We start from the raw sequence: 21,174 nt of genomic DNA, 5'->3' as shown, positions 1-21,174 counted from the left end.
GGGCTGTGAGCACAACCCCCATCTGTGGACGTCGGGCCCTCATACCACCCTCATGGAGTCGGTTTCTAACCGTTTGTGCAGACACATGCACATTTGTGGCCTGCTGGAGGTCATTTTGCAGGTCTCTGGCAGTGCTCCTTCTGTTCCTCCTTGCACAAAGGCGAAGGTAGTGGTCCTGCTGCTGGGTTGTTGCCCTTCTATGGCTCCCTCCACATCTCCTGGAATCTGTTCCATGCTCTGGACACTACGCTGACAGAGACAGCTACCCTTCTTGCCACAGCTCGCACTGATGTGCCATCCTGGATGAACTGCACTACCTGAGCAACTTCTGTGGGTTGTACTGTAGACACCGCCTCATGCTACTGTACCTCTAGGGGTGAGAGCAATGGCAAAATGAAAAAGTGACCAAAACAACAGCCAAAAAGGATGAGAACAGAGAAATGGTCTGTGGTAACCACTTGCAGAACCACTCCTTTATAGGGGGTATCTTGCTAATTGCCGATCATTTCTACCAGTTGTCTGTTCCATTTGCACAACAGCAGGAGAAATTGAGTGTTCCCTTTATTTTTTTGAGCAGTGTACTATAGAGTCATTACAAACTGGGTGATATATTTCAAGTGTTTATTTCTGTTAATGTTGATGATTATGGCTTACAGTCAATGAAAACACAAAAGTCATTATCTCAGTAAATTAGAATACAATTCATATGAAAACTGTTAGAACCCTCCTGTTTGTTTTTTCTATCTTGTGTTTTGCGGTCATGTGACCATCTGCCTTTATATTCCAGCTCCGCCCTTCTGGCTGTGCTGGACTTCAGTGTTTGACTGTTTCTCTAGCCAGGTGCTTCGGTGCCTATCTCTGTCTAGTTTGCTTGGTCCTCTGGGACCTCTAGTACATTTTTGTCAGTTTGTCTTCTGCAACAACTTCTCTGTTTAGGAGGTGTCCCATTTTTGTCCCAGTCCTTAGTTCTTTTAGGGACCCCTCCCTTAATTCTATAGGTCTTCGTTCAGACTAGCCGAGGACTAAGGCGGGTCTGTTCACTAGGAACAGGCAGCCCGCTACACCGTAGGGATTCAGCTTAGTCTTACTGTAGGGACAGCTTTCCCCCCTTTCTTTCCTTAGTACATGTTGCAGATCATGACAGTAAGTCCAGCCCAAAAAAACTAAAAGGAAAGAAATTTGGGGATCAGTATGGTTTCCGTCCAGGATTTGGCTCAACGCCTGCAGGGATTGTCTCTGGAGGTGGCCGAGCTTCAGCAACACGTGAGTAGCTGTCCTGGAGCGCATTTTGTCTAACCCAAGGTAGGACTGCCTGATGTTTTTTATGGTAAACAGCAAGATTTTTTTTCCTTTAAAAATGCTTGTTTGTTATATTTTCATTTGAGACCCAGGTCCTCTATGAATGAATCACAGCACATTGGTTATATTATGTCACTTTTGCGCAATGAACCACAGGGGTGGGCCTTTTCTCTCCAGCCTAATGATCCGTGTTTAAGGTCTGTTGAAGAATTTTTTTCTGCTATGGGGCTATTATATGACGGTCCTGATCAAATCTCATCTGCTGAATCAGAACTCAGACGTTTGAATCAGGGGTCAGATAATGTTGAAAATTATTGCACACACTTCAGGAGATGGGCTTTAGAAGTTAAGCGGAATGATCCCGTGCCGAGAGGTTTATTTCTTGCTGGTCTCAGTGAAAGGGTTAGGGATTTGCTAATTGCATTCCCTGCACCTGAGACTCTGCAGGATGACATGCAGTTAGCTGTTCTTATAGACAGGAGACTGAGGTGCAGACTCAATGAGGTAAAGACTCCTGTAATGTCAGTTCCTAGTCCCCAGAAAATCTGCTCTGTCACCCCCTACACGAGCACTCAGACTCAATGGAGACATTTTGAAAATGTGTCATTGATGACATACGCCGCCTAAATAACAATAAATTGAACTGAAATATGCGCTTCAACTTATCCTTAAAGGAAAGAAACGCTATTAAAAATCTACAAGACAATAATAACAATTATCCGCCCAGCGGACAAAGGTGGAGGAATTGTTCTTATGGACTATGAACAATATAATAATTAATCTAAAAGGCTACTTAATTAAACAAAAACTTACAAACTGGTAGAAAAGGACCCTACTAGAGCATTCAAAAAGGAACTTGGCAAATTGATAAAGAAGGGACTCAATAACGAATTTCTAACAAAAAATGAGACACGGTACATTAACTTACAGCACCCCTGCCCGGCAATGTTCTACCACATCCCGAAAATGAATAAATCTCTAGTAAATCCCCCGGGATGACCCATAGTGTCTGGGATAGGCTTGTCCAGATTTGTGGACCTTCAGCTATAAACATATAATCCCTCTCTACCTGCGTACCTGAAGGACACAAAATACATTTTACAAAAACTACAAAAATTTTCAATGGCAAGACCAATTTATAATGGGCACTCTGGATGTAATGTCTCTGTGAAGCCTCTAAATATTTTTGAGTTTTAATAACACATCCTGTGTATGGATTTCATTTTAACTCAACTATTTTAAACACCAGGCAAACTACTATGTCCTGCAGTGGGGCATCGCGATGGGGACCACGTTCGCACCCAGTTATGCGAATCTATATGTTGGTAGGTGGGAAGATATAACTATATTCCCCAGTGACAAGCTACGGTCGAACCAGATCCTCAGGGAAAGATTTAGCAACTAAATTGCTTTATCTGGTCAGGAGACGAAGCCTCTCTTTTAGAGTTTTTTCAAAATAAGGCTCCTTGAAGAGTTAATATTGACTTTTAGGATTGCTACTTCCTATTAGAGTTCTAGTTCTCTTCCTCTGTGAAGTCAATTTGCATATTTCCCAGATTATCATTGTGGCTTAAAAGTCTCCTCACCTTGACATGCTTAACATGTCACTCTCCGCAAGGAGAAACGTTACCCCTTGGATAGCGTTTTTTAATGAGATAAATAAAAATGATACCTCACTGTTTATGTAGACAGTGGCACCTCATGCACACGCCTACCAAGCGACACATCTTAGAGTCAGTACACCAGACTCTACAGAAACTGCACAAAATCTGAGGATTTTGTCACTAAAGTGGGTATTCTCACTACTCAATTTATGGAAAAAGGATATGATGATAAATTCCTTCAGAATATTAGAACTGAGACTAAACGCACTTCATGCCAAAAATTAATATTTGATACTAAACCCGTCAATAAAGAGGAAAGTAATGACTTCAATATTCCAATTATTACGCAATATAATCCTTAAAATAATATCTTGAGGAACATGGTCAATAAATATTGGGACATTCTCAAGGAAGACAAAATTATAGGAGAATGCCTACCAAACCAACCACGCATATATCGCGAAGCCTGTAACACTGGTAATTTGGTGGCCCCCACTATAAAAGAACCAAGCAAATTGAGCAGAAAAACATCATTTTTGGACATGAGGGGGTTTCTTTCCCTGCAATCATTTCAAAACATGACTGATACTGTGTTCAAAAAAGACAAAGGACTTTTTCAATGACAATGACCAATTTATCATTAAGGATCAAATTACTTGTCAAACTAAAGGAGTCATTTATTGCATAGAGTGCCCATGTCATAAGAAATATATTGGCCGTACAAAAAGAACTCTCGCTAAAAGAATAAGCGAGCATGTACGAAATATTTCAAAAAGGTTAGAGAGCGGATGTCCCTCAAAACACTAAGCAGTCAAACATGGGGGGTCCCTAAAGGGTACAGCTATGTGGGGAATTCAAACAGTTCAAAAATACATATGGGGAACAACCCAAAGAGAAAATATAAGCAATTTGACACATCACACTACAATTTGTATCACAATAACACCCACCGCTCCAGTTCGGGGCCATTCCGCGGACTGCGTTGGAGGGGTGAGACTCTAGGAGCGTGCATGCTTCTATGTGTCTGGTCTGGGACGCTTTTTTTTTTCTCCTGTATTTTTTTATTCCAGATTTTTTTTTTTAAAAAAAAAATTCCGTATTTTTTTTAATTGTTTTGTTGCTTCCCATCACATCAAATGCCTCCCCAAATCAATTTTTAGATTTCTTGTAGAAACTCCACACAGCAGATAATCACAGATTTTTACAAAATAGTCATTTTGTTAACATCGGCTTCCAGCTCTTAGCTAGGTGATGATTTTTAAAATTTGAACAATGGCATCTCACATCATTGGTAAGAAATATATGTATATAGAAGTCCACATATAGACTCCAGACTCCACAACAGAGAGAAAGTAGATTTGAGTTGGGTGTTACCTCTGAGGGTGACCCCTCCCACAAGTAAAGATGCTGGGTATAAGAGTTCAGTCAAACCTAAGGTCTCATACACACCTGATGAAGGCTCTATGAGCAGAAACCAGAAACGAGTTGTATGATCCTTTTTACGACCCCCCTTTTCCCTCCCCTTTTTTGTATATCCATGTCCCTTATGTGTATTCATGGTTTTATGATTTTTTAATAAACCTACGAGTGTTAATCCCTTGAGGAATATCCTCCATGTGATTGCACCATATTTGGAGGATTCAACAATTTTTTGGTTACTCTTTCTTCCACGGGAGTGTCTCCAGAATCCATTTGTCTCAATTTGTTCACGTGGTGGCTGTCTGTCGGGTAGGACAAATATACCACCACCGTCTGTGGAAGAGCTGCAAACCGTGGTCTGAGAACCTTAATAATGGACAAATTCCTCAAATAGAGTTGTGCCTATCAGCACAATTTACTCAGGTGAGCATAACAGATTTTTTATTCTCTACTTACTAAGCTTGAGTAGGGCTCTCTTTCCCTTTTTCCTCCACATCTTTCTACCCAGGAACAATCACCAAATATTTTAGTTAGGTAGGTAGTGACAGCTGGGGAAAGGGACTGAAGGAGATGTGAGGGAATAGGGTCACTGTTGCAGGTTGTAGTGTGAGAAGAAGCAAGGAGTCTGGTCACTTCATCTTCTGTGACCGGCTCGAAGATGGAAAGTGAACTTGAGGTGCGGGAGGGAAGGGGATCCAGGCTCTGAGGGGATTGTGCAAAAGTGTCTTGACGGATGATTGTTTTTTTGTAGGAAATAAGTGGCCAAATCGTCAGCGCTTAGATTAGTGACAGGGGTCTGTACTGTAGGGCTCAGGAGGAAGTGTAAGATTTCAAAGAGTCATTTAGGATTCTTGGCTAGAGATGTGTCGAGAGTGGTAAAGTTGACTTGTTTAGCCAGATGGAGAGCTGAGTTATAAGTTTTGAGCATGAACTTATAGTGGATGAAGTCTTCTGCCGAAAGTGATTTTCTCCACAGACGCTCAGCACACCTTGAGCAGCGCTAGAGAAAACGTGTTTGCATCATGTGCCAGGGCTGCCGTCTACGCCGGGTCATTCTGTGTGTAGCAGGTACTGCTTCATCCAGGGCACTCTGCAATGAGTCTGGACAGGAGAGGGAGAGGATGAGAGATAAAGATGACTGTACATTGTTCATAAGCTGCTGGGTATTAATGGCACGTATATTTGTGTGTGTATGGTAAGTGGGGGTGTCCCGGGTGAGGAGACCGTTCTTGACAGAGAAGGAAAGAGGGTTGTGGTCAGAGAATGGTAGAGGAGAGTTAGTAAAGTCATGCAGCTAGCAGAGTCATGAGAAGACCAGGTCCAGAGTATTCCCGTCTTCATGAGTAGGAGAGTTAGTGAGCTGCGAGAGGCCGAATGAGGCGGTTAGAGAAAGAAGATGAGAGGCAGATGGGGAATGCGGCTTATCAATGGGCATGTTAAAATCCCCCATGATGAGAGTGGGAATATTGCAGGATAGGAAGTGTGGAAGCCAGGTGGCAAAGTGATCCAGAAACTGATAGGAGAGGCCTGGCGGGCGATACACAACCACTACTCGCAGGGAGAAGGGTTTGAAGAGTCTAACGGTGTGGACTTCGAAGGAAGGAGGCATAAGTGAGGGAACCGGGTGGACGACCTGGAAAGCACATTGTGGGGAAAGGAGCAATTTCTACTTGTATAAAAGCTACTGTCATAGGAACCTAGAAATGCCTGTAGTGAGCTAACACATATAGCAAACGCAGCGATCAGGGCCGTGGAGTCGGTAAGCCAAACCTCCGACTCAGACTCCTCAATTTCCATGACACCGACTCCAACTCCGACTCCTTCATATATGGCTCATGTTTAACCCTGCTGTTCTGTTCGGGTCCACTATACACTTATAATGTTCCGGTCATTTTTGACCGGACCTATTAAAGTCTTGATTTTTAGCTAATTTAAGTGTTTTATTTGAATACCTGTTGCATTATTATACTGTATGTGAACATGGTTGTTCATAAACAAATGAAAAATTAAATCAAACTTAATTTTTTATTTTTTTTGTATCAAAAAATGTTACATGGCCTGATTGAAATATTCATGCATAAAAAAAATATTCTTTACATAACTGTAAACTATAATAACATAAAACTGTATGTAAATATATTTAAAAAAAAAATAAAAAAAAAATAAAAAGTTCAGTTTTTTCTATATAAAATGGTAAATAAGGTTCACGGTGCTAAATTTACTATTTGCATTCGTCACAAGTATAATTTACATGTCTTTTGCATAAGTACTTTGCACAACTGCATCATATCACATTTGTTTTGTGATTACTTGATGTTCCACAGGAGGCGCATCGTTTCCGTTTTGAGACCATCCATATAAGCATGCACTCATTCTATCACAGCAGTGGGAACATATCCTCCTCATAAGCAGACATTGAGTCTACATTAGTTCAACAAGCAGGCAGTGACCATTGTCTTACATCATGATACAGTAATCAACCAATGGCTGAGAAAAATTAAAAAAATTGCTGCTTTACACTATACAATCTAATCAAAAGAATTGAATAATTTGAGAATAAAAGAATAGTTTATCTGCTACATACCTGTAAAGATGAGTTTTCAGAGCTCTGACGTCTATACATGTGCTCTCTCTGTGTTCTGTCCAGCTGTACTGAAAGTGAAATAACTGTATAGACTAGTATGGTAATTGTCTACTGATAAGATCAGAGAAAACACCAGCCTTTAGCATAAGATTGCCCACAGTACAACAAACACGTTTGTCAAATAGAATTTATTAGGTCCGCATTACACAGTAATAGAAGCAGCTAACACAAGGAAAATAAGAAAATCTTTTCATTTACAATGCGAAATGTTGACAACTGAATTGAACTATTTCTATATGAACAATAGGATAAATAAGATACAGCGAAAAAAATTTGCACATAAATATAGTGGAAGCGAATCCATCTGCTGTCTATTAATTTGAAAATTGATAAATAGTAGTAGATGCATTATATAGTCCAAAATGAGATTATAACTCCTTTATTTTACTCAAAAGATGACTGGAGATTAGTATAAAAGGCTATCGGTCATTTTTGACCGAACAGTACAAGTGTAGAAAAAAACGTGGAGCAAAAAGAAAAAAAAAAACACCTACTACCCACAGTAAGAACCCCTCAAATGAGGAAGAGTCAATTAACCACAAGTTTGGGAACCGCATAATGAATATTTAAAAAAATATCAAATTTCAAATTCGGTCATTTTTGACCAAACAGAACAGCAGGGTTAAGTGATAAATTTACTGTAGCACAAGTGTGACAATACAGGTTCATATCTTCTTAATCAACCAGATTTGTTGAGCCAAGAGAAATACACTATTGTGTTTGTGTTGACTTGTGAATGCATGTGTATTTCTGTGGCTGGTCAAGGAGGACATACTATTATGTGTATAAACCTGAATGTTGACTTCTCTTGGTTTTGAAACAATAATGTTTGTTACTATGCTAATTATATATTATACTAAAGCTAGCTAGATGTTGATTTACAAGAGACCCCTGCAACTATGTAAATTGATTAAATGCTTAAACAATGAGACCTGAGCCCTGTGGAATAATACCCTCCCTAATCCTTGACCTGTGGATCTGTACATGAAATGACGATTGTAAGTATTTAAGGGACATATGCCTCTGTAACAGTCAGAATTGAAAGAATCAAAGATCAGTCAGACTCTCCAGAACATCAGTTTGGTAGCACGGCTTCATCCAGAAAGAAACAGATTTGGATTCTACATGATTCCGGCCTAAGGGTACACGGCCCTGACTGGTAGGATACGGACCTGCTCCATTGACCATCAGAGAGCTCATGGGTACATTTACCTCGATGCACTGTCGGCTTCCTAAGCTTGCCACTACCTGGGGGCCTGCAAAAAGCAGGGGGGGGGGCACTGTTTGAGGAAGTTGGCTCTGGAAGTCCTAAAGTCGCAGCTGTTCTATTCTCGGCGGGCCAGCGGAAGGGTGGGATGGGTGAGACTGTGTAATGTGTCATTTTTGGTTAAAAAATGTCCAACATTCTGAAAATGAAAAAGGCTTCTCGCCTGTATGACTTCTATAATGTGTATTTAAAGGTGATTTCCATGTAAAAGATTTCCCACATTAAGAACATCAAAAAGGCTTTCACCCTCTGTGAGTTCTCTGGTGTTTATCCAAAGTTGATTTACGGTTAAAACATTTCCCACATTCTGAACAGTAAAATGGCTTCTCCCCTGTGTGGGTTCTCTGATGCCTAACAAAATTACATTTTTTTGTAAAATATTTCCCACATTCTGAACAGGAAAAAGGCTTTTCCCCTGTGTGAATTCTCTGGTGGCTATCAAGATGCCCTTTCTTGTTAAAACATTTCCCACATTCTGAACATGAAAAAAGCTTCTCCCCAGTGTGAGTTCTCTGATGTGCGATAAGATTAGATTTATCAGTAAAACATTTCCCACATTCTGAACATGAAAAAAGCTTCTCCCCAGTGTGAGTTCTCTGATGTGCGATAAGATTACATTTATCAGTAAAACATTTCCCACATTCTGAACATGAAAAAGGCTTCACCCCCGTGTGAGTTCTACGATGTGCGATAAGATTTGATTTATCTGTAAAACATTTCCCGCATTCTGAACATGAAAAAGGCTTCACCCCCGTGTGAATTCTCTGATGCTTAACAAAGTTTGAATTCAAGTTAAAACATTTCCCACATTCTGAACAGGAAAATGGCTTCTCCCCTGTGTGAGTTCTCTGGTGACTAACAAGATCTGATTTCTGGTTAAAACATTTCCCACATTCTGAACAGGAAAAAGGCTTCACCCCAGTGTGAATTCTCTGATGCTTAGCAAAGTTTGAATTCAAGTTAAAACATTTCCCACATTCTGAACAGGAAAATGGCTTCTCCCCCGTGTGGGTTCTCTGGTGTCTAACAAGATTTGATTTCTGGTTAAAACATTTCCCACACTTAGAACAAGAAAATCTATTCTCCACTGTGTGAATTTTTTGATGTTTAAGAGAAGACATTTCGAGGGGAAAACTATTTCCATATTCTGCACGTGAAAATGTCTTCTTTGCTTTAGGAGCAATTTGTTTTTTAATGCTTATTTTGTGACTTTGATTTTCCTTAGTAGTCGGTAATGAATCTGAAGACAGGAGCTGTTTCACATGATCAGATGACAGATCTTTGCTGTGAAGGGATGATTGTATATCTGGAGTAATGGCATTCACTTCAATTGTATCCTGTGGGATCTCAAGATCATCTGATTGAAAAACTAAAGATGTCAGTTGTCCCTCTGATCTCCTGGTACAGTCATCTGCCAAAAAAAAAACAATTATAATTTTTGAATAAAATATCCTTGAATTTTATATTGTTTAACATTTCTACTTAAACGGCAAGTTATGTAAAAAAAATTTAATTATTTACCAAGGCAATGACCGTTCACAGTCTAATAGAAAACCTCATAGGATGAACCAGTAGAGCGTGGTGTCCAACTGTTTGTTCATTCTGCCTCCCAAATGTGGAATAAAAAGCCATCAAAAAATGTTATGTAGGCAAAAATAATACCAATAAAAACTTCTACTAATCTCACAAAAACAAGTCCCCACTCAGGTCCATCATCTGTCAGTGGAAAAACAGAGGTTTCCACATTATTAGTGGCTCAAAGGCTCTTGAAAAGCAACATGGCTTCCATAAACCAGTGCAGCAATATCCGCTCTCCCAAAGTCAAATCTCCCCCTCACTTCTGAGCCTTGCAGTGTGCCCAAAACACATTTAGCCTCCATGTATTTGGCATTACTATAGTGAGAAGAACCCACTTAATTTATGGTGTGTGTCTCCTGGAGCACAATCTGGGCACTATGTGTTGGGCAATAAAATGGTATATTTGTAATTTTCACTCTCCATCATCCTGCGTGCTAATTTCCGGAAAGTGACTGTGGAGTCAATATAGTCACTACTCCTATAGATTATTTCACTGAGGGTTATAATTTCCAAAATGGAGTCGCTTTATGGGGATTTCTACTGCTCTGGTTTTCTGCAATTTGGCCACATTAGGGCTTCTGCAAATGGTGGGTCCCATCTCCTCTGGGATCTGCTCCTGTGACGTCTGCTTCTGTCACCAGGCACCACCTTATTCACCCTGCAGGCGGCGCTGGTGATGGAGGAGACGTCAGAACCAGAAGCTATTGGGCAGTACAGCTTATGTCCAGCCAGTAAGATTAGGGTGCCTGGGAGCTGTAGTACCATCCAGTCTGGCAGTATGGGTGTGTGTGCTGTCCAGCTGGAGTAATCTGCTCCCTGCTTCAGCCAACTGGAAAGCACTGCACCCTACTAAAGCTGGAAGCATATTGCCGGAAGCTGCCAGATACAGCCTTGTTCTCCTCTGGTTCAGTCCTCTGCGCTCAGCTCCCGGCTTGTGTATTTGTTTCTGTTGTGACCCCGGCCCGTTTACTGACTACTCTTGTGTCTTCTGATTTTGTATTTTCTCTGCCCTCCTGGTTCTGACCCGGCTATCTGACTATTCTTCTTCCCATCTCACTCCACAGAACATTAAGTAACACTGTGGCCCAAGCCTAGGGGTCTGTGTGTAAGTCCAGATCCATGTAGAGGGGTAAAGGGTGATGAGCAAGGCAATCCCTGGGATCTGGTAAACGGAGTAGATAGCGCCAAGCCTATTCGTGGTGGCCATCTTTTGAGCTGCCAGGTGACCACGACCAGTGACCCCAATACATTGTGTCTGCAAACTATTCGAGCAAGATCTGGATTCAAATAGCTAAATGGCGCTCCTTCCCTTCTTAACCTGCCATGTGCCCAGACAGTAGTGTACAACCGTATATAGGGGATTGTCAGATTCAAGAGAAGTTGGAAAATAATTTGTAAGGTCCATTTGTTTCCTATTATCCTTTGTGAAGAACTCAAAGTTATCACCACATAAAGTGTCACACGTCAGATTAGAAGAATGGGGCCTGATTAGGAACACAAAACTGTGTGCGGGAAGGGGTTAAATCAGAGTATTTTGGGCACCAACTACTGTAGTCAAAAACTGTGAGTATAGACAATAACACATCTACTGAAATGATCAAACTCAACAGTCTCCATCAGTAAGTAGTGAGTAACTAGTGGTGAAACCTCTCTGGGGTAATTGGAGTATGGGGCTCGGTGGCTCTTGGGAATCTAAACTATCGTAAGGGACAATATTTTCTATCAGATGAGTTTCAAGAAGAAATATTAGACATTCAAAGAGAACTTTTTATAATATTACAGAGCTGAGGCGTCTTAAATTTAGCTTAGAGATATATCATGGCACAGGTGTAATGTTTTTTATGTAGTTTATCGCAATAATATTTGAAGTTAGTCGGTTTTAAAAGAAATTGAAAAGTCAGCTGTAAGGAGGCGGTGTTCACACCGTGCAGTAACTGAGGCAGTGACCCAAGCAAGTCCAACATAAACAGCTTTTATCCAGCAACTTACGGGTAAACAGAAAGTCCTCCGGTTCGCAGCCGGGTTAATATAAGTCCATAAATAATGGTTGTCGTGGGCAACGGCCGCACCGGGCCACTCAGAGCCTGACGGGTGCAGAGCCTTCCCAGGCATGGGTTCAGCTACTCACAGGCCCGCCGAGCTTTCCTGCTATGTTTCTAGCAGGTCCCAACACTGAACAACACTAATCCTTACTTCAGGGTTTTAAAGGACCTGTGGCAAGAGCCACTGGAAAACCCGGGTTGGAGGGAGGAGGCCGCCCCACTGCCTTCCTGTAGCCTCCTCCAAGAAATGAAGGCCCTACCGGGTTTTACTAATCTGCCTTAGCCAGGTAGTCTGACCAGGTCAATGCTCACCTTCATTCCTGCATTGCAGCCGCAGCTGTGTCTGTGACTGCAATGCACTCCAATGGATTTAATAGGTCTCTGAAAATATCCTGGGGATATATAACGTCCCTCGTATACGATCCCAGTCACTGCCTCACATATCCCCCCCTCCCTCTGTTCAAACTTGCGGGGTTGAATATTTGTCACCATACAGGGTGCCCGGGACAGGGCATCCGCGTTTGCCTGCGATTTCTTTAGAGAGACTGAATTTTTGCAGTGACAGAAACCGCCTGATGACTCGCGCATTCCTCGATGACTCCTAACTGGAGCATTTGTTTTACCTCAGCAGTGTCGGCTTGCCTTCGGACTTCGGGTACCCGGTACGGTCTTATTCGTTCCCTTACCCCAGGTTCAGTAACAATGTCATGTTGGAGAACCGCAGTCCTACCCGGTAGCTCTGAGAACACGTCGGTATTCTGCTGCACCATCGAGTGAGCCTCCCGTCACTGCTGTTTAGTGAGAGCATCACTTATCCTGACCTTTCCCCCGGACGCACCCCTGGCTGAGGGTACGCATACTACCACCCGATTGCCCTTGTTAAAAGACCTGTCCGTGGCTCTTTTATTATATGTGCGCCTCCGTGCGGCCTGGGCATCTAACAGATGTTCTTTCACGATGGGCATGAGCGCAGCGATCCGGTCCTGCATATTAGCCACGTGTTCAATTATACTCCTATGTGGAGTCGGCTCTTGTTCCCACTTCTCTTTGGCTACGTTCAACAGACCCCTAGGGTGTCTGCAGTACAATAACTCAAAGGGAGAGAAGCCTGTGGAAGCCTGGGGTACCTTACGGACGGTGAACATCAAATAGGGTAGTAACATGTCCCAATCCCTTCTGTCCTTAGAAACCACCTTTTTTAACATGGACTTGAGGGTTTTATTGAACCGTTCTACTAGCCCGTCGGTTTCAGGGTGGTACGCCGAGGTGCGCCATTGTTTTATTTTTAGCAGTTTGCACAATTCTCTCGTCACCTTGGACATAAAAGGGGTCCCTTGATCCGTCAGGATCTCCTTAGGTAGTCCAAGGCGACAGAACATGGCAAACAGCTCCCCTGCAATCAGTTTCGCAGAGGTGTGGCATAGCGGTATAGCCTCCGGGTACCGGGTGGCATAGTCGACGACCACAAGTATATGTTGGTGGTCAAGAGCGGATTTTACAATGGGCCCTACCAAGTCTATTGCAATCCGTTCAAAAGGTACCTCTATCACTGGCGGAGGTACCAATGGGCTACGGAAGTTTGCGGTGGGTGTGGTCAGCTGACACTCGGGGCAGGATTCGCAGTACTTTTGAACTTCCGCGTAAATCCACGGCCAAAAGAACCGCTGCAAGATACGCTCTTGCGTCTTTTTAACCCCTAAGTGTCCACCCAGCAGCTGTGTGTGTGCCATCTCCAGAACGGCCAGACGGTACGACTGAGGTACCACTAACTGTTCCACGACCTCATCCCTGATTTCGTCTACACTATAGAGCAACTCACTGTTGACCAACATGCGTGGAATCACAATATCTACACCGGGCTGTTGAGCTACACCATTTAAATCTAACACCCTTTTTTGTGCCCGAGTCAGGGTGGGATCCTGTAGCTAAGCTGTCCCAAATGTGCCCCGGAACACCTTCAGCTCGGGGATCAATGGGGTCTCCTCGACCTCTCCTGCCAGCACCTCTAGGGGAAACCTATCCGGGTTACACTCTGTCCCTAGGTTGGACACCCCTACGGCAGGTACCCCTGACTCGGGTTCTTCGGGTACAGTGCCCGTAATAAATTTTACTGGGGAAGAGTGGTTTTTGTTTTTCCACAGAGTCCAGAACAGGGGCAAGTCTCTTCCCAACACAGTCCCATAGGGAAGAGTTTTTACCACCCCCACCACGTTTCGTGTCCCCACATGGCGTGGACAACACTACCTCCGCGGTTGGGTATTCTCGGAGGTCCCCATGGATACACACAACCCCGACGGTCAGTTCTCTGGGGTTGTCTCCTGCCACCAGCGACTCATGTACCAAAGTCACTAGGCTCCCCGAGTCTAAGAGGGTCTCTGTTGGGTACCCATTAACCAGTACCTGGCACAGTTGGGGTTCACTGTCCGGGGGGGTCGGCACTCGCAGAGCAGACGGTCTGAGTGTACAGTGAGACCCGGCGGTTATACCCACAGTCCATGGGCTCTGTAGTCAGGGGGCAGTTAGCAACCATGTGTCCCGGCCCCTGACACCGCCTAATGGCGGAGGTACTGTTTGATCTTGTGACCTTTTGGGAGGGAACCGGTCTCCTGCCACTCTCACTCCGGGGTTCCCCTTCAGCACGGGTACGGTGCTGACTATCCTCAGCAGAGGGATGCAACCCCTTTCCCGGTTCCTGGTCTGGCAAGGTCCAGCGTGACAGCTGCGAGGGGGCAGAGTCCCGTATAAAGTCCTGAGTGGCCGAGTACTGCTCAATCCGGCTGATAACCTGGTCGAGGGTGCCGGGGTCCCCTTGCCCCACCCAACGTTGGATAGCGGCCGGCAGAGTCCTCACCAGCCGGTCGACCACCACCCTCTCCACTATCTGGGCTGGAGTCAAAGTCTCAGGCTGGAGCCACCTCTTAACCAGCTGCAAAAGGTCATAAGCCTGAGACCGGGCAGGTCGGGTCTTCACATAGGCCCATGAAAATACACGCTGAGTCCTCACATATGTATTGACCCCCAGTCGGGCAAGGATCTCACCTTTGAGCCTCTGGTAGTCCTGGGCGTCCTCCTGACTGTCGGAGTAGGCCTTCTGGGCATTGCCGACCAAAAACAGAACCACCACTCCCGCCCACTGGCCGGCTGGTAGGTTTTCCCCGCTCTGCTGTACATTCGTAGATGGACAGGAAAGCTTCCACGTCGCCCTCCGGTCCCATCTTCCTCAACGCTGAGCGAACCTTGTCCCTGGCCTTTCGACGTTCCGGAATCGGTGTTGTGGCCGTTTTCCGCAGGGCAGCAATCTGTTGCAGCATCAGTTCATTTGTTTATTTCTGCTGCTGGTACAGTAGCTGCTGCTGATTATGCTGATGCTCCCGCTCCTGCTGTTGCCGCTGGAGACTCAGGTGCTGCTCCTGCTGTTGCTGCTGAGACTGCAGCTGCTGGGTGAGTACCAGCTGCTTTAACAGCTCCTCCATTTTGTCCACGGGGTGGGGCTGAAAGGTGGCAGGCCGGATTGTGGTAATGCAGCTGCTGGTGGGGTATGCCTCAGTCACAATGCCAGCATTCTCCACTAAGCTGTAAGGCGGCGGTGTTCACACCATGCAGTAGCTGAGGCAGTGACCCAAGCAAGTCCAACATAAACAGCTTTTATCCAGCAACTTAAGGGTAAACAGAAAGTCCTCCGGTTCGGAGCCGGGTTAACATAAGTCCATAAATAACGGTTGCTGTGGGCCGCTTAGAGCCTGACGGGGCAGAGCCTTCCCAGGCGTGGGTTCAGCTACTCACAGGCAGGCCGAGCTTTCCTGCTATGCTCCTAGCAGGACCCAACACTGAACAACACTAATCCTTAGTGCAGGGGTTTTAAAGGACCTGTGGCAAAAGCCACTGGAAAACCTGGGTTGGAGGGAGGAGGCCGCCCCACTGCCTTCCTGTAGCCTCCTCCAAGAAATGAAGGCCCGGCCGGGTTTTACTAATCTGCCTTAGCCAGATAGCCTGACCAGGTCAATGCTCACCTTCATTCCTGCATTGCAGCCGCAGCTGTGTCTGTGAATGCAATGCACTCCAATGGATTTAATAGGTCTCTGTACACATTCTGGGGATATAAAACGTCGCTCGTATACGATCACGGTCACTGCCTCACACAGGATAAAAGGAGACTCTGTTGTTATTGTATAGAAATTCACACTTGGCCCTCACTGCACATTTAATGTTGTCGATCATAAAAGCGAAATTTGGTCAGAAAGACTGGACCTGGTCTTGTAGGGACCATATGAGCACATTCAGCAGCACAGAAGGGAGAGAAGGTAGATTCATCCTATAAGATATCAGGGATCTAGGAAGCCAACACCATCATTACCCTCCACTTTCTCTTACAGGCCCATCATAATATTTTTCTTCAAGTGATTTTCTCACTTGTCAGCACATTCTACGTACGCTGTCATTTGGCTTTGTAGTTTACAGATCTGGGCAGGTAACGGTCAGCGTCTCCTAATCCCAGGAGGTAGGTGGATCCTCCAGTTGTAAGTTCTATAGAAAAGGACTTTAAATACCCAAAGTCATATGATTAGTTTTGGGTGGAGGAGAATCTTGTGGTCTAGAGGCAAAATGGTGATCACACAATTATGACACGGCTGGACTACACCACCGATAAAGCAGCCACAGCCGGTGACTGAGAAGAATCTGTGACTTCTCTGCATTTAGTGGTTACTACTCACCTGGGTGGTCATATGTAGGAATCTCCTCTTTACACCGCTCATCACCCCTCACATATGTCTCTGTAGTATTAATATGGGTCAGATCTTCACCCTGAAACAAATATTGTAAAAGTCACAGACAGATGGAGAAGTCCCATCTATGATCAGCTCTAATCCTGCCATCTCCACCGTTCTCATTACACAAGTAGAAAACATATAATACTGGTGGATAAAACAAGACTGAGCACAAGACCTTCACAGCCGTCTACACATCATAGGTGAGATCTCATGACACCTTCTCTCCATCTACCTGATGATCCTGAGGAACATTGGGGTCCTCTTGTCTACAGTCCTGTGGAAGAAGAGGACGGGGACATCTCTCTGGTGTTGTCCTCTTACTGGATAGATCTGGAGGAAACACATACAGGGACTGAATCCATTCTTTACATACAGATAATTATAGGCCGTGTGTATTTAGTCCTGTCTATTACCTGGTGATGTGATGGGCTGGGGAACCTCCATCATGACGTCCTTGTACAGATCTTTGTGTCCTTCTAAATACTCCCACTCCTCCATGGAGAAATAGACAGCGACATCCTGACACCTTATAGGAACCTGACACATACAATGATACCGTCATCCCCCGATCCCTCCATAGCGTTACTGTATAATGTCCCAGCATTCCCAGCAGTGTCACCTCTCCAGTCAGCAGCTCAATCATCTTGTAGGTGAGTTCTAGGATCTTCTGGTCATTGATGTCCTCATGTATCAGGGGGTGAGGTGGAAGCTCCGTGATTGGGCTCAGGGGTCTTCCCCATCCCTCAGACACAGGGTCCTGGCAGCGCTCACTAGAGGTCTTCTTCACTACTGTGTAATCCTGGTTATGGAGAGACACATTAATAAATCTCCCTCCAGACATTTCCAGAGTCCTCACCTCTCCAGTTCTGTCCATCTGTTATTCCCATAGATAAGAATGATGTAATGTGACGTCATCAGAATCTCTCACCTCTCCAGTAAGCCGGAAGAGGATCTCTAGGGTGAGGTGGAATATCCTCTCCGCCATCTTGTCTCTGTCCATATCCATCCTTGATGGGTAAATCAGGAAAATTCTCTTATATAGAAGATCTTCACTGAGAGGATCCGATATTGAAGACCTGAATGAGAAGATGATGAGCCGATGTAACATCATAAAAATCCTGTGTAATAATATTATCTCCAGTAATTGTAATGGGAAACATATGAGGAGATTTATTATTTTGCATTATTTAGTTTTCTTCTTTACATCTAGTAATAAAACCTATACAGTGAAGGAAATAAGTATTTGATCCCTTGCTGTTTTTGTAAGTTTTCCCACTGACAAAGACATGAACAGTCTATAATTTTAAGGGTAGGTTAATTTTAACATTGAGAGATAGAATATCCAAAATAAATCAAGAAAATCACATTGTATAAATTAGATGATTTTTTTTTTCATTTTGCAGTGAGAAATAAGTATTTGATCCCTCTGGCAAACAACACTTAATACTTGGGGCAAAACCCTTGTTGACAAGCACAGCAGTCAGACATTGTTTGCAGTTGATGATGAGGTTTGTGCACATGTCAGGAGGAATTTTGGTCCACTCCTCTTTGAGGATCATCTCTTTTTTTTTTTTTTTTAAACCAATTATTTTTATTTAGGTTTCAAAAATTTACAGCAAACAGTTATCAATATACATATAACAATTCACATAACGTGTAGTAATACAGTCAAAACCCTCTCCCCCCTCCCGCCAATACTCCTTATGCCGGGCATACCTGGGAACATTGACAATCATATTACCACCATCCATGCGGACCATATTTTCCCAAAAGTTCTCTCTCCATGCCTCCGCCTGTAAATGCTTTCCTCTAAATGCATTACCGTACGTGTCTGAGCAATAAATTCCCTCCTAGTGGGGGGTTCCGAATCTGTCCATTTTCGTGCTATTAGTTTGCGTGCCACATATAGCAATCGCGCTATCGCCACTTTGCAATGTTCTGAGACAGGTATTCCATCCACCTCCCCCAAAACACACAGCACCGGGTCTCTGTCAATTGTACATGTATAAGCCCTCTCAATTTTGTTAACAACGACCAACCAATAAGCCACTAGCCGTGGGCATGACCATAGCATGTGTAGCAGTCCGGCCTGGTCCGTGCCACATCTAGGGCAATTGGAATCTCCCCTCAAGCCCGCCTTGTACAGGCGCAGCGGTGTTTTGTATGTCCTATGTATTATGTATAATTGGGAGATCCGTGCCTGCTCGCTTAGAGAGATCTTCGGGACATATTCTAGAATTGCCTCCCATTGTTCTGTTGTGAGGGTACCCACCTCCCTTTCCCATTTACTCTTTGCAATGAAGTGATTTCCCCCCAGATAGGAGTGCAGTAGGTCATGATATAGGCTCGATATGACTCCCCTCGTCCCTCCCTTCATGCACACAGAGTCTAGTACAATATCACCCTGAACCGTCATGGCTCCCAATCCACACTGTGCCCTCCAAGCATGTCGAAGCCTATAGTATTGAAATCCCCACACCAAAGGCAAATCAAATTCTTCTCTCAATTTCTCAAAGGTCTTCAGGTCCGTTCCACTCTGCAGCTGGCACACATATCTCACTCCTTGCGCCTTCCAATTGCCCATTTGACACAGCTTATTAAGTTCCGGCAGATGTTCATTGCCCAACACCGGTGAGTACTTAGTCAGCCCGTCCACCCCCCTGATCTTTTTAATAGTGTCCCATACCTTCTGAGTCAAGCCTAAGGTAGGATATATTGCTCCCAATTTCTTAAAGGTACCATCCTCTAACGCCTGGACCAGTGGGCGTCTCCCCGACACATGTACCAGCACCCGGCAAGCTGCCCCTCCACAATCGGGTTCTCTCCATCCCCTGACATGCTGGCCCTGTACTGCCAAGAAATAGACCCAGGGATTGGGTGCGGCCAATCCTCCCTCCTCCTTCCCATTTTGCAGCGTTCCCAATTTAATCCTTGCCTGCCTCTTGCCCCATATCAAGGATCTGAAGATAGAATCAATACCCTGAAACCGTTTTTTTGGTAGCCATATCGGTGAGTTGTGCAAAACGTACATTAGTTGTGGCATAAGGACCATCTTAATCAGGTTAGTTCTACCCGTCACCGTCAAAGCCAATTGGCACCATGCGCCTATTTTCTTTTTAAATTTCTCTAGCAGAGGAACTAAATTCAGATCCGTGAATCGTGTCAATGGAAGCGCCACCCATATCCCAAGGTATTTAAATTGTGAAACCAGCTGGAGCTGCTTCCCCCTCTCATCTATCTCCTCCGCTTTTATTGGTCTATCTACAGCCATGACATAAGACTTGTGCCAGTTTATCTCCAGTCCCGAAATGCTCCCAAAGTGTTTAATTACATCCATCGTGCACCCCAATGTCTCTCCTGCATTTTCCAGAAATAACAGGATGTCATCGGCATACAGTGATATTTTTTCTTCCAGCCTCCCAAATTTAAATCCGACCACTCCTCTCTCAGCTCTTATTTTGGCCGCCAGGGGCTCCACTGCCACCGCAAACAATAGCGGGGACAGCGGGCACCCCTGCCTTGTGCCCCTATGTAAGTCAAACATCCCGGACCGTTCACCATTCACCTTAACTACCGCCCTTGGGGATGAGTACAATAACTTCACCCAGGCCATGAATGCGGGGCCAAATCCCATTATTTCCATGATTTTCCATAAATATTTCCATTCCACGCTATCAAATGCTTTTCTAGCGTCCAATGACATCACTATTCTCCCGCCACCATTATCAGCAGGCAGCTGCATATTAAGAAATAATCTTCTCAAGTTAACAGCCGTGGAGCGGTTGGGCATAAAGCCCGACTGGTCCTCGTGAATAACAGTATGCGCAACCCCGGTGAGCCGGGTGGCCAGGATCTTAGCGAGTACTTTGACATCCGTTGTCAACAACGATATTGGCCTATACGACTCCGCATCCATGGGGTCTTTCCCCTCCTTTGGCAGAACCACTATCACCGCTTCCTCCATTGATCTCGGTAACGCCCCCTTCACCAAAGCCTCATCAAACACAGATTTCAATTTTGGAGCTAGCAGTTCCACCAGCTCCCTGTACACCTCTCCAGGTAGACCATCAGCACCCGGTGATTTGTTATTGGGCATAGACAGAATTGCACATTCCACCTCCTCCACACTCACAGGTTCATCCAACCTCATCCTATCTTCCTCAGACAATTTAGACAGTGAGATGCCTTCCAAAAATTCCTCTACGGCCCCCTCCGTGTCCCGTACTCTTGAATTGTACAGTGCCATGTAATATTCCTTGAAGACCTCCAATATGTCCTTTGTGTCTGTCAGAGTCGTCCCCGTTTGGTCTCTCAACCTGTACACCCTGTGCCGCAGATATCACCGCCAACAAGTGACCCACTCTCTCTCCTTCCTCAAAGAATTGGGCTTGCTGAAATGCCCTTTTCCTCTCAGCTTGCATCATGTGCAGTTTATTAACTGCCTCCTGTGCCAATTTTAGTCTATTGTGATTTACACTCGTTGGCGCCAAAATCATGTCTGCCTCTGCCCTTGTCAAGTCATCCTTTATTTGTTGATCTGCCAATTTAGTTT

The 21,174-nt window shown here is 44.5% G+C and overlaps 1 protein-coding gene across 1 annotated transcript in view; it reads right to left on the bottom strand.

Moving 5' to 3' along the window:
- Nucleotides 1–21,174, bottom strand: part of LOC141204941 (uncharacterized) — an 82,206-nt gene that overhangs the window by 43,926 nt on the left and 17,106 nt on the right. The window contains exons 2-9 of the mRNA XM_073663981.1: nt 17,551–17,698; nt 17,242–17,421; nt 17,036–17,159; nt 16,855–16,952; nt 16,566–16,656; nt 8,480–9,644; nt 8,370–8,407; nt 2,228–2,376 (exon numbers count right to left, since the gene is read on the bottom strand). Coding sequence (XP_073520082.1) covers nt 2,228–2,376; nt 8,370–8,407; nt 8,480–9,644; nt 16,566–16,656; nt 16,855–16,952; nt 17,036–17,159; nt 17,242–17,421; nt 17,551–17,698 — 1,993 coding nt within the window. The remainder of the gene's footprint in view (nt 1–2,227; nt 2,377–8,369; nt 8,408–8,479; nt 9,645–16,565; nt 16,657–16,854; nt 16,953–17,035; nt 17,160–17,241; nt 17,422–17,550; nt 17,699–21,174) is intronic.

Source organism: Phyllobates terribilis, unplaced genomic scaffold (assembly GCF_046119375.1).
Source record: "Phyllobates terribilis strain yellow unplaced genomic scaffold, ASM4611937v1 Scaffold_136__1_contigs__length_4911898, whole genome shotgun sequence".
NCBI lineage: Eukaryota > Metazoa > Chordata > Amphibia > Anura > Dendrobatidae > Phyllobates > Phyllobates terribilis.
The sequence above is the reverse complement of the archived record's forward strand: the minus strand, read 5'-3'. Positions and strand labels throughout refer to the sequence as shown.